The sequence below is a fragment of the Maniola hyperantus genome, chromosome 4 (assembly GCF_902806685.2).
Source record: "Maniola hyperantus chromosome 4, iAphHyp1.2, whole genome shotgun sequence".
In the NCBI taxonomy this organism is placed as follows: Eukaryota; Metazoa; Arthropoda; class Insecta; order Lepidoptera; family Nymphalidae; genus Maniola; species Maniola hyperantus.
Genome location: NC_048539.1, coordinates 9,861,419 through 9,874,964, shown reverse-complemented (window position 1 = coordinate 9,874,964; position 13,546 = coordinate 9,861,419). Strand labels below are relative to the sequence as shown.

Genomic DNA, 13,546 nt, shown 5'->3' with positions numbered 1-13,546 from the left:
TCAAATCCTCAATTTCTTATATAAGTAGGTACTGAAGGTTCCAGTCGATGGCTACCTACGCATAAGGACGAGTCAGCATGATTTAGAAAGGTCACGAGGTGAATGTTAAGTACAGAATGACTTGCGCATTTTCCTGCGAGTCAATTTCCTCTATCTTCCCAACTTGCAACCCCAATATACGGCTGTCTACTTGGAATATGTGGAATATTCTAATATATTTCTTTTTTCCGGGAGGTGATATTAAATTACCTTCAATATCTTTATACCGACATTGGAAGATTGCATAGACCAGGAAGTTTGCTTAGAATAATAAGAGTTTGTTTTTGCACGCACCTTGTATTTACAATTTAAGGAATGGCTTTGTGAGACAAACCTGCATATCTGAAAATTCTCCATATTGTTCTCATAGGCCAATCCACACTTGACCAGCGTGGTGGATTATGGCCTAAACCGTTCTCATTCTGAGAGATGACCTGTTCTCAATAGTGGGCCGGCGAAAGATTGAGATTACAATGATGATGATGATGAGATATACAGTGTATTACATACAGGGTGTAACCCGAACGCTTATAGCATATAGCTAAGCCAGTTTGTTGGTCTCAACTCTCGGTACAATTTAACATTGGAGAATCTAGTTAATCAGTTTATTAGTAGTTTCATTACGTGCGAACTCAGGTACATATTAACCCTGACACCTCGTGTCGAGCACTTCAAGCCTCGTCTTAAATCTATCCAATTTTGGAATTATTGATTAAGGATCCGAAACTTCCACTGGATGGATAACGCTATTCACTTTGAATGGAATTTGCTCCAATAACGGGAGAAGCAAGCCAGGCCTATTTACTTGAGGATGAGTCGTAACATTTTATATAACCCGGATATCCTTTGTAGGGATGCACGCAACCACGAAATGTTCAGATAAATTTTGACCTTAAGGATAAAGGTTTTTGTAGATAATGCGGCCTTAACTATTTATGTTCTCATATCTTGTATTAAAATCAACATAAATTACCTTACTATTTTAATAAAGTTTATCACTAGAACAAAAAATAATCAAACACTTAGTTCGCGTTTAATTTGCAAGGTTTATTATTTGAACGTATACTAAAAGAATATTATTGGAAGACTAGCTGATGCCCACGACTTCGCCCGCGTAGATTTAGGTTTTTAAAAAAACCGTGGGAACTTATTTTCCGTAATGATTTTCCGCAAAAAAATCCTCTTTCGTCTTTAACTATACCCATGCAAAAAATCACGTCGACCCGTTGCGCGTTGCTTTGTTGCAACGTGATTGAAGGACAAACCAATAAACCAACAAAAACCCCCACTTTCGCATTTATAATATTACTAGCTTATGCCCGCGACTTCTTCCGCGTCGGCCACAGAAATTTGAACCCCCTTTTTCACCCTTTTAGAGGTTGAATTTTCAAAAATCCTTTCATAGCGGATGTCTAAGTCATATTAGCTACGCATGCTAAATTTCAGTCCGACCCGAAACTACTTACTGGAGTTGGAGCTGTGCGTTGATAGATCAGTAAGTCAGTCAGCTTTTCCTTTTATATATTTAGAAGAAGATATTCAAGCAAAGGTACAAAGATAAAAATAAGCGGACAAAACCGCTGGTAATCTCAGACACATTTTTTGTTTTATTCGTTTATTATATCTTGAAAACTTTTACAATTTATTCTCCTCATACAAAAGCAAATGAGTAAGAAAAAATTAAAATGAAAGTTTTGTAACGATTCTTTTGTCTCCACCTTTTTTAATTAGCAAGAACAACAAATAAGTACGAGCAATTCGCCATTACTACACCTCTATTCTTACATAGACTAGCTTATGCTCGCGACTTCGTCCGCGTGGACCACATACATTTCAAACCCCTATTTTACCCTCTTAGGGCTTGAATTTAAAAAAATCCTTTATGAGCGGATGTCACGTAATAACTATCTGCATGCCCGGCCCGATCCGTCCAGTGGTTTCAGCTGTGCGTTGATAGATCAGTCTGCACTCTGCAGACAGTTTATATTATTTATAATAATATAAATATAATAATGAAATAAAGGTTAAACCTTGATAACGAACAATCCAAGAATTGCCTACGATAATACAATTGATGTTCTATTTTCATTTCTGCATATGAAGAGCGGTGATTGCGTAGTGGTTAAGACATCGTCGGCCTCCTTTTCGACAGGTCGGGGATTCGATCCTGGGTATTCACCACAAAATTTTCACCTCTAAGTTACCTATCTGCGTTTTAAGCAAATGAATATCACTTGCTTTAACAGTGAAGGAAAACATTATGAGCAAACCGGAATGTCTGAGAATAATGTCCTCAAAGGTGTGTGAAATCAGCAAATTCACACTGGGCCAGTGTGGCGGACTGTGGCCTAAACCCCTTCTCATTCTAATAGGAACCCCGTGCTTAATAGTGGTCCGGCGATGGGTTAATCATGATGATACAATTTTCAAACAAAAATTAAAATGCAATTTATTTTGTTACAGATGTGACAGCGGGCGGCATGATCGCCACGTGATCGAGCGTGCTCAAATAACATTGTGCCAAAAATGGAATATTTATGTAGTCGAGAGACAATATTGAAACATTAGTATTTTCCATGACGAACTATTTAATTCTAAAAGTATCAATGATACGGTGAAAATAGAAGAACACAATGGGACGGCGACGTTGGCGATTTGCGACAATCGCTGCTTTCCTCCTCTTCATAGCAAGGGGCACACAGTGTCAAGGTATGTATCCTCTTACTGTAAACTTAACTCCATCCATATAAACCATTGGTTACCAAAGTGGTCCAGGTGGACCCCCAGGGGTCCACGGTAGACTTGAAAGGCGTCTACGTTACCGTGACAAAAAATGGGGGCTTACAATTCGTCGGTAAGTGGGGGTCCTCGAAAATCTGCTTTCGATAGTGAGGAACTAAAATGTTGGCTTGACTTTACCTATTAATGTAGGCAGACAATATTTTAAGAAGCTCAGCGACTTGCACTTTTTTGATTGGCCAACTTTACTTTTTTGACATCCACTCACAGCACAATCAATTAATTAATTAACAAAACTCCCCATTCGTGGTTGAAACTCAGCCGCAACGCAAATTTCCATAGTTAGATCTTCACATTTTTTGTCGAGTTTTGGGAATATGGTAGAAATGTAGCAGCAGGGGGTCCACTGGAATCAGCTAAATTTTGAAAGTGGTCTATGAGAAAAAAAAGTATCAGTCCTTTATGATAAGGAATATCTTGAAGAAAAGGTAAACAATTAGCTTCTCGCTGGAAGAGGTGCACTATACGCAGCCTATACGACTTTGTAGCCGCCAACTGACAATTAAAATATCACGATATGAGTGAAAAATCGACCTTAAGAAAGCACCGATCAAATCGCGTCGCTTACGCGTTTCTCCGAGAAGGTCTCTGCGATTTGTTTATCTTTTAATTAAGCTAAGGAAAAACCAACTAAGTACCTATAGTACGCGACAGGTCGAAATAGCCATCGGGGAGGGAACGCTGAAGGGCGAGCCCGGGTGACGTGCGGGTGTGCAGGATGTCCCTGCGCCTCATACCCAGCCGCGCGTCGCGGACTATATATCAAAATTTAGGAACTTTAAATTTAAGGCTGATCTGGTAATTACCACCCAACTGTCAAATCCAATCAAGAGATTAAGCGTTCTGGTGCCATGGCATGCAGCAGCATGCATCCAACACTGGATCAGTGTCACAATGCTTTCTCGCAGCTTTATCGATGCAAATCCATGAGAGAAATGTGTCGCAATGTACTTGGGCTGCAGGACTGATTATGGGTATGTGTTACCCCTTCCAAGTTATCGCACTTCCATCTTGGATTGTATCAACACGTCCCATTGTATGAGACTACAGCCGAGCTCTTACACCACTGATATAGGTACACCTACAGATATGCAACTAGCGTGGCCCCCTCAGTCCCTCTCGCTCAAGCAAAGGTACTTACTTGTGAAATGTTATTCCTTCTATTTTACATTCGCTTCGGCTATTGTAGTATACTGCAACCCACAATTGCACAAAAACTTCAAAAACAAAAAACAACAAAACAAATCAATTATTTCTTTAAAATACTTGAGTCAACATAACCTCAGTTCACGTTGTTTGTCAAGATCTCACATACAAATACATCTTGACAAACAAAAAAAGTGGCCACGGTGATAAGGACAAAAAATAATCATTTTGTCACTTTCTAATAATAGCTTTAATGCATTTAGTTATCTCGCTCTAGCATTAAGTGTCGCAATATGGCCTCTTCTACAGGTAGTTATTCTGAGTCTTACACAGTCGGGAAATAAATACCTTAACAAAAATTTATCCCCTCAACTTTAATCTGAAAGGCATTTCCGTGTTCGTCTCTAACCGATATATTCAGGTTACAGTAAAACATTTGATCCTCCCCATTTCCCGTACACTAAATAAATTGAGTCCTTGGTGTCATCTTGCTACGTGTGTCGCCCAAATGGCGGCCTATTTACCTACTACTCATAGGCTTCAAACATAAATTGGCGAGTGCCCTTCGTAGCCAAGAAAACTATAGAAACGGGTAAAACATTTGATCTCCATTGACAAAAGAACTGAACTGAAAATCCATATTCCTTCCGTTCTTTTTCTAAAAAGCGGCTAACTCGAGAGAGACCCTCCTACAAGCAAAATTTCAAGTTACTAGACCCGAGTTGTTGACTACCCGTTTTCCCATTTTATAAGTTCGTACACAAATCGCCCAATGACCTAGAAAAGCATAAAAGCTGTTGCTAAACATGCATCTTTACAAAACAAAAGAAAGACGCGGCAAAAAAATTATCTTCGCTTTAGCCAGACTTCATAAAATTTACTAAGTAGGTACGTTATCCTACTTTTATGTTCTAGCTACGTTCCAAATAAATCTATCTACGTATCCTATTTTACGTAGGGAATTGGCTCCATATTTACTATAGGTAGGTACACACACAGGAGCGTCAAATATCGGTAGCCTATTTACCGAGAAAGTAGTTTTACCTTATACCCTGGTGAACGACCGTAAGATCCCTCTGCTTTAGAAAACACTATATAGCTGATGTATACGACTTGGTCCGCATGGATATATTTTCTTTAAAATCCCGTGTGAACTCGTTCAATTTCCGGTATAAAATCTAGGTATCTTAATATAATATCCGTCTTCTGGATATCAGCTCTCTCTTTACCAAATTCCGTTAACATCGGTTCAACGGTTGAGCTGCGAAAAGGTAACAGATAAACATAAATTTATCATTTATAACATTAGTATGGATTTATCAAAGTTCATCAAAGTTTATCAAAGTCTCTACGACCTCTGTGACCAAAGAATAACATAAGGTCGTAAAAATTTATTTTGACATGTTCAATTATAATTAAACAAGAGATATTCTGCTGCGTGTTTCATAACTGGCTCTCTATATCTACTATTGATCTATTGTAGAGCTGAGAACATGGCCCCGATCGCACCTAAATTAAGCACAATTTATGCTTCAGTGACTAAGATCTAAGAAGAACATGAAATTCATTGTATGTACTGATTATACCTCAACCAAGTGAATCTTACAAGCTTACAAGTAAATTCTACTACAGAGTACCTACCTAATTACACCTTTAAGGTAAGATACTGACATGTTTCACAAATTAACATGCCTACTAGTAAAATTAACTAACACTGGGTCGGTTTACCCAAAAGTCAAGACCGACCCGATCCTACTGAAATTAGGTGCTCAAAGTAAGTCTTCAAAACAGAGCTACAGTGCTATTAAACATTTGACCTTTTAAACAAACTGTCATCGTGGTCACGTTGAACCGATATGTGCCACCTACACTAAAATTAAGCCTTATTCAACTAAGAGTGACAATTTTGCTTGAAAGGTTTACCACAAATACTAAGCTATTATTATTTAAAGATACAAAGTAGAAAAAATTGGCAGTCAGTGGAGCCTGCCGACAGTGAAAACTTAAAACTAAAAAAAACTAATTTTCAAATTAATTGAATACCTATCTAAAATGAAAATTCCATATTTTGTTGTTTAGTCCATCCCAAAATCGCCAAACGCGCCTGAAAAGTTTAAAAAGTCGCTTCAAAAAGTAAAACATTCCCGCTGAATTAGATGACACAGTGATCGTGGTCACTTTTCTCTGTCGCCTAAACGGCGTTCCATTTATTATTCACCGGGTAAAGTCACGAACGACCCAATCGTTCTGAAATTAAGGCCTATTCATAGGCAAGTCTTGAAGCGTTTCAGTAAAAAGATCTGACCTTTTCTAACATTTAAGCACACCGTACCGCAACGCATTGCAGGCAGCGACGAAATTAGGTTTGGCTGATTGAGTTGAGGTAGTAAAACCCCGAAACTTCTAATCTTTATGCTGACCTTATGACTGATCTATTCTTTCGGACTGTGTAATACTGCTGGCCCTACTGGCCATTACAGCTTCACCGGTGGGAGAAGTTTGGGTTTGAGCCCTAGGTCTCGACGACATTGGACGACGTCTTTCTAAGGGCGCCTCCTGTGAGACTCGGACCTCGGCTTAGGATGACGTTATGACGAATGGTGTATGGGACTAGGATGATTTGTCCGCACGCCCCCGACGTACGTCACGCTAATGATATTATTAAAATCCCTCATTAACAGAAAAGGTTGTCCAGTTTAGCATTAAAATCTAATTTTCTTAGTAAAAAAGGTTAAGAAATAAAAATCAAGACTAAGATTATTTACATCATCAATAATTTTTTACCAAGCGCATAATATCTCAGATGAATATTAGATTAATTTACAGTTTTAAAATACGCTTAAAACGCTCTCTTCAAAACTGATTGAAATCCAGTAGGTAAACCGATCCCATCTCGACCATGCCCGGTAAATTAAGTAAAACGTGCCGCCCACGTGTCACGTGAACCTGCTAAATTTATTATTCAAGAGCTTTGAGCACGAATAGTCCTCTGATAACTCTGAAATTAAGCCCCATTCATACGGCGAACTATTTACGTATAAACTATTGAGTGAATTTGTACAATCAGAACCATGCGTTCATCACGCGTTCGAACGGGCTGGATTTTAATAATTTAAATGTAAATCTAAAGTTATGTGATTTTTAGTTGAATATACGTAGTTGAGGCAATAATATTAATTTATATCTTACTTAACACAACATTTTGATTAGTTTACCTAACAAAATTCTATAAAACATGTTGAATTCCTATCTATAAACCGTGTCTTAAAAAGATATGATCTCCTACCAAAGCATTCACTCATAAACTTCTGCATTATATCAGTACAGATTTGTTGTTTGTGGTCCAGATTATGCCTACGACTTTGTCCGTGTGGATTTAGGTTTTTGAAAAGCCCGTGGGAACTTTTTTATTTTCCGGAATAAAAAGTAGCCTATGTCCTTCATGATGCAAGCTATCTCTGTGCTTTCGTTAGAAACGGTTAAATGGATGGGCCGTAAAAAGCTAGCAGACAGACAGACAGATACACTGTAGCATTTATAATATTAGTATGGATTTTATATTTATTAAATTCATGGAACAGAAAAATTCTGTTCCGTGATTAAATTGTTATATTTTTCTCCTCTCTTTTGAGTAGCCATTGTTATTTTACATACTTACATACCAAAGCATAAATGATCGTATTTTTACAGCTGAACATTTCAAAATGTTCAATACCTTTTGTCATGCATAGAGACTCAATGCGAAATATCGTTGTGTTAGCGCTGTGCAATTTACTTTTATTGAACGATCGGATCCCTTGAACCGTGCCAATATGCATGATGCAAATCTTTATAGTTATGCTACATAATAAAAAGTGATCGACGAAAATATGAAACATACGAAGCGTTAAAGCGGCAAAATTTCACAAAATATCTACCTACTATTTTTATTAAATTGGTAATTGATATGATACTTAGGTCATATTTAATTTATATTCTATTCTGAAATGGGAAACATCAAAATAGCACTATGTGATGAACAGTTATTAGTACAGTCTGTACAGTATTTTTGACATGCACGCCCTAATCTAAATATATGACTGACTGACTGATATCAACGCACAGCTCAAACTACTGAACGGATCGGGCTGAAATTTGGCATGCAGATAGCTATTATAGTAGGGATTTTTGAAAATTCAACTCCTAAGGGAGTGAAATAGTGGTTTGAAAATTGACTTCGTCCACGCGGACGAAGTTGCGAGCATAAGCTACTCTATATATATTTAAAAAAACTGTCTGATTGATTGACTGATCTATCAACGCACAGTTTAAACTACTGGAAGGATCATGATCGGGCTGTTTGGCATGCAGATAGCTACTATGACGTAAACAACCGCTAAGGAAGGATTTTTGAAAATTCAATCCCTAAAGGGGTTAAACAGGAGTTATGTTGTCGGTGTATATTATCTTACATGACTCCACATCTACTGTATGGTGATTTTACTTGCGTTCCTAAGCGCCGCCCGTCCTAAAAGGATCACGAGCGTTCCTACAGTGTATACGGGGCTCAACATAAAAGCCAAGGCGTGGGCAGGGTAGTGCACGATTATCCATTTCAATGGTCCAAGAGCTTTGGTAATTTTAAGAAAGTTAAAACTCTAGCAAAATAGACTTGCCAACTGATCCATAGTTGGCTTACAAGTTTTAATTTTAGATCGCCGCCAGGTACCTTAGATCTCCTCAATCAACCATGCCAAGATACTTTGCATGGCATGAAACAGGTTAAGCTTAAATTTTACAGAGAACCATAATTCTGGTATTTTTGAAAAAACAATTTTAATCACATTTGCTACTTTATTTTTTATAATCATCAAGATACTCACATTGAAATATCACAGTTTTTTCATTGTGATATTTCAATGTGAGTATCTTGATATCAACTTCATGAAATTTTGAATCATATTATGACCATAACTTGCGAACCACAGCGGTTCGGCTTGCAGGTCTACTTTATCCTCAGAGTAAATATCGTACTCGTAGGTACCTACGATTCGATTCGTAGGTACTTACTATACTGAGACTTCACTATATAGACGCTACGAAAAAACATCTTCAAGAACACAATTTTAGCCTTTATGGTTTGAAATTAGGGGAATAAAACCTAATTAAAATTTTAATAAAATTAATATTAAACTAAATCGAGATATTAGGGAAACACCGGAAATGGCAGATTTAATCTTTGCTTATTTCCTTCTTACTTACACAGTATACTGTCGAGTATGTGAATTAGATTATTTTCGTTTTCGTCTCGATTCATTTCTGTAGTGGCAATTGTAATGAGACATATCAAGCACCTCCGCAATATTTCCTACAGGCTCTCGGTCAACAATGTATTAGTTGTAAACAGCAGTGTGATTCTCTAAGGTAAAATAGTATTTACATCGGTCGCACATCGGATGTTTCCTTAGATGTAGCACATTTGTTATTCTATTAATCGCGTTCGACTCACCTTTGCGACACTAGCGCTTCACGAGCGAGTGTGATCGATGTAGGAAACGGGTTTTTGACATTTATGTATGGAATTTGCTATTCTAATTGCTCGCCTTCGAGTACATCGTACGCCCTCGCCTTCGATTCTATGTGTCAAACGGAAAAGCGTCTCCGGTGTAGCTTTTCTCTACGATGCACCATCGATGCACGAGTTAAATTTCGTTGTAAACATAGAAAAACTTTAAAAGAAAGGTGAAAATGTGAGTTTTATTTTGTTATTTTCTATAGTAAGTATAATTAAATGATAAAAAAATATCTGAGTTAACTATTTATCGTTTTTCACTTCAGATGGCTGCTCGCTTAGCTCAAGTACATTTTTCTTATTAGAAGAAGCTAAACAAGAGGAATACAAAATAAAAAGGCGTGCAAAAGGATGTCAAATACGTGGTCTTCGTCTGCTCTCGACGGACGCATTATGTAAGAATATTTAGTATCACGGAGGAACTTGTGGCAATGATAGAAAGGGATTTGCTCCCCTACATCAAGAGTTAGTCGTGCAGTGGTGTATGTATTATTTGGAGTTTAAAACGAAGATTTAGATGCCTTCTAGTTCATAGCGATTATGACCCAGGGATGGTGGCCAGAAGATTCATTATACTTAGCATGTTGCATGCACGTTTTACACAACATACTACAACATTACCAGCCTTGTCATTTCCAAATGACATAATCCGAGAAGAACATAGGATAATGAGCATGCTGCAAAGGAATCCTCGTCAAAGCAGAGCAGAGGGCTTAGAAGAAGGACAAAGGTGCCGAGAACTCCTTGCTAATCGCTCGTGGCGTGCAAGACAGATGCAATAATAAATAAAAGATAATTCTCAATTTCAAAGCCTTTATTTATTCCTTATCTTAATCTTAACTATTTACATATATTTTAATGTTATGTACATTTTATATCTTATACCGTGTGTGTATTAGTGTTTTTCAATAGTTAATTATAATATATTTTATTGCATTTCTCGTTCATTTGTTTTTAATATTTGTGTGGAAAAGATAATAAAAGTGCAATATAAACTTAGTTTACATTTTTTTACCATAGAAAAACAGACGGGTTTTGTTATAGACTTTTGGTACAAAAAAATGAAATAATTCCCACAGGATTTAAAAGCTTCTCAACTGCTAGAGGCTCAGGAATTTTAGTGTCCTCCACTGCTTGAGAAGAATTCATGATCATCGTGATCAACCCATAGCCGGCTCACTGCAGAGCACGGGTCTCCTCTCGGAGTGATAAGGGTTTTGGCTATAATCTACCACGCTGGCTATGTGCAAATTGGTAGACTCGCACACCTTTGAGAATATTATGGAGAACTCTCAGGCATGCAGGTTTTCTCACGATCTTCTTCTTCACCGTTAAAGCAAGTGATATTGGATAAAAAGCACAAAACTCCGAAAAGTTAGAAGTGCGTGCCCGGGATGGAATCCCCGACCTATAGCCTAGTGGTTAGGACGTCCACCTTCTAATCGGAGGTCGGGGGTTCGATTCCGGGCACGCACCTCTAACTTTTCGGAGTTATGTGCTTTTTAAGTAATAAAATATTAATTGCTTTAACGGTGAAGGAAAACATCGTGATGAAACCTGCATGCCTGAGAGTTCCCCATAATGTTGTCAAAGGTGTGTGAAGTGTACCAATCCGCACATGGTCAGCGTGGTAGACTATGGCCAAAACCCTTCTCACTCTGAGAGGAGACCCGTACGTACTCTGTGGTGAGCCGGCGATGGGTTGATCATGATGATGATGATGATGAATCTCCCTTGTAAGTTCTTCGCCTGCAACAGCCACAGTTGAGATATTATGAAAGAGTTGAAATAATTAACTAGTCAAAAAAAATCCGTAGGTATATTTTATACTAGCTTATGCTTGCGACTTCGGCTGCGTGGACTACACAAATTTCAAACCAATATTTCACCCCCTTAGGGGTTGAGTTTTCAAAAATCCGTTCTTAGTGGATGTCTACGTCATAATAGCTATCTGCATGCCAAATTTCAGGCCGATCCGTTCAGTAGTTTGAGCTATGCTTTGATAGATCAGTCAGTCACCTTTTTCTTTTATACATAGGTATAAAAGCTAGTATAGACTAGCTGATGCCCGCGACTTCGTCCGCGTGGATTTACGTTTTTCAAAATCCCACGGGAACTTTTTGATTTTCCGGGATAAAAAGAGCCTATGTCACTCTCCAAGTCTTTATCTATACCCATGCAAAAAATCACGTCAATCCGTTGCACCGTTGCGACGTGATTGAAGGACAAACCAACAAACTAACAAACCAATAAACAAACACACTTTCGCATTTATATAATGGTAAGGATATAATATATAATAATATTATACACACCGCAGGCTCGAAATAACTCTCCAAGTGTGGTAAACTTTCATCATTTATATATCATTCTGAAATAAGAAAAAAAATAGTACTTTATATTATTATATTAAATAATTTTTCATATTAATTACGTACCCATACTAGCCATACCTAATACCTACTTAAACTTTAAATGCGAAAGTGAGTCTTTCTGTCTGCTAGCTTTTCACGGTTCAAAAATTAAACCAATTTCGATGAAATTTGGTGCAGAATTAGCTTACATCCCAAGGACGGACATAAGCTAGATACTTTTTATCCCAGAAAATCAAAGAGTTCCCACAGGATTCTTAAAGGGCCATCTATTTAACCCATTTATGCATTTATTTGTAATTTGGTACAGAGGTAGCTTGCATCCCGGAAATTGACATAGACAACTTCTTATCTCAGAAAAGCAGAGTTCCAACAGGATTTAAATATTCATTTATAGAGATAACATAGATAACAGACAATTCAAAATCTTCCTATCCTTTTGCAAAACTTTCTCCACCCATAAGAGAAACAATTATTAGGTTATTTAGATCTGCTACTGCTATATTTTCATCCATACCACTGCCTGTTCTTTCTTCTAGCAATAACCATGCTACTGCATTTTCTCTTTGCATCATCTTTTTTATCTTTCCAATACTGTATTGTATGACAACATTTAACACTAGGTAGATACTAACATTTATACTCTGCTTAGAAAGTAGATTGTGTCTTTGAAAATAATATTTACATACCTTTTGCTATTGTTGCCAAGTTTTGATGCAGCCATTTGTATTCATCCAATATTGTCCAACTTCTTGGTGATGCTTGGTGACTACGGTCTCTAGCAAGGGCAGTGCGAGCGTGCCCAGTTGCTAACCATGGTTTTTACTCCATAAATTTGAACAATTTTTCAAGTTGAGCAGTGGATGGGGCAATATTGCGAGGCACTGAAATTTATAATTAAATCGTTGGTCAACACCAAAAGAACAGTTTGATAGGCAGTCTGACACAAGTTTAAAGCCACTGATATCGGAGTAAATTAAGTTTAATTAAATACTCACTTGTATTTTAAAACAAAACACGATAAAACGACGTACAAAGACGAAGTTCACGCACTATTTGTTGAGTTGTTGTGACGACCTATGAAGTCACCATGGCAGTAAAGGAATTATAAGTGCTCCACTAACCACTTGATTTATTACGTGCAGTTTGTTTTAAGACTAGAGTTTTTTGTCGAGTAATCGTTTTTCAAGGGTGTAGGTGATCAGTAATTTACCAATACCATTTTTAATTTTGTGCTGACTGACATCTTGCACGGCGGGAAGCAACTTTTTTTTTAATGATGCAAAACAAAGGCAAAGGTCTCCTGCCTATGTCCAAGATTTTTTTAAATAATGATAATTTCTCATAGTATTTTGCATTTATTGCTTTAACTTTGTGTAAAAATAGCAAATGTAATCATAAATGAATTTTAAACCCACTATAAATGCCATATTTCGTAATCGTAACTTTTTATCGGTATGAAAATAAAAATAGGATGACATCACTGGCTCATCCGAGATAACATCGTAGAGCCCGTCTCAACCATAAGATCGCCGACGAGCTTAAAGCCACTACAGAATCACAAATTTACAACCGTTGCTGGCCTGGTCGATCTGTACGATGTTACCTCGCAGACCACATCGATGTTGGCAACGTTGAA

General features: G+C 37.5%; 1 protein-coding gene and 1 long non-coding RNA gene across 3 annotated transcripts in view; one reads left to right on the top strand and one right to left on the bottom strand.

The window, feature by feature from the left end:
* The window catches only part of LOC117996882 (uncharacterized), an 82,223-nt gene that overhangs the window by 46,630 nt on the left and 22,047 nt on the right, over positions 1-13,546 (top strand). For both annotated transcript variants that reach the window (XM_069498367.1, XM_069498366.1), the window contains exon 2: positions 2,503-2,748. In XM_069498367.1, coding sequence (XP_069354468.1) covers positions 2,673-2,748 — 76 coding nt within the window. In that variant the 5' untranslated portion in view covers positions 2,503-2,672. The remainder of the gene's footprint in view (positions 1-2,502; positions 2,749-13,546) is intronic.
* LOC138402235 (uncharacterized) lies at positions 10,331-13,273 on the bottom strand. Its single transcript, XR_011236646.1, has 3 exons — positions 12,906-13,273; positions 12,597-12,791; positions 10,331-11,906 (listed from the first exon to the last, which is right to left on the bottom strand). It is a non-coding gene; the product is annotated as an uncharacterized lncRNA (long non-coding RNA).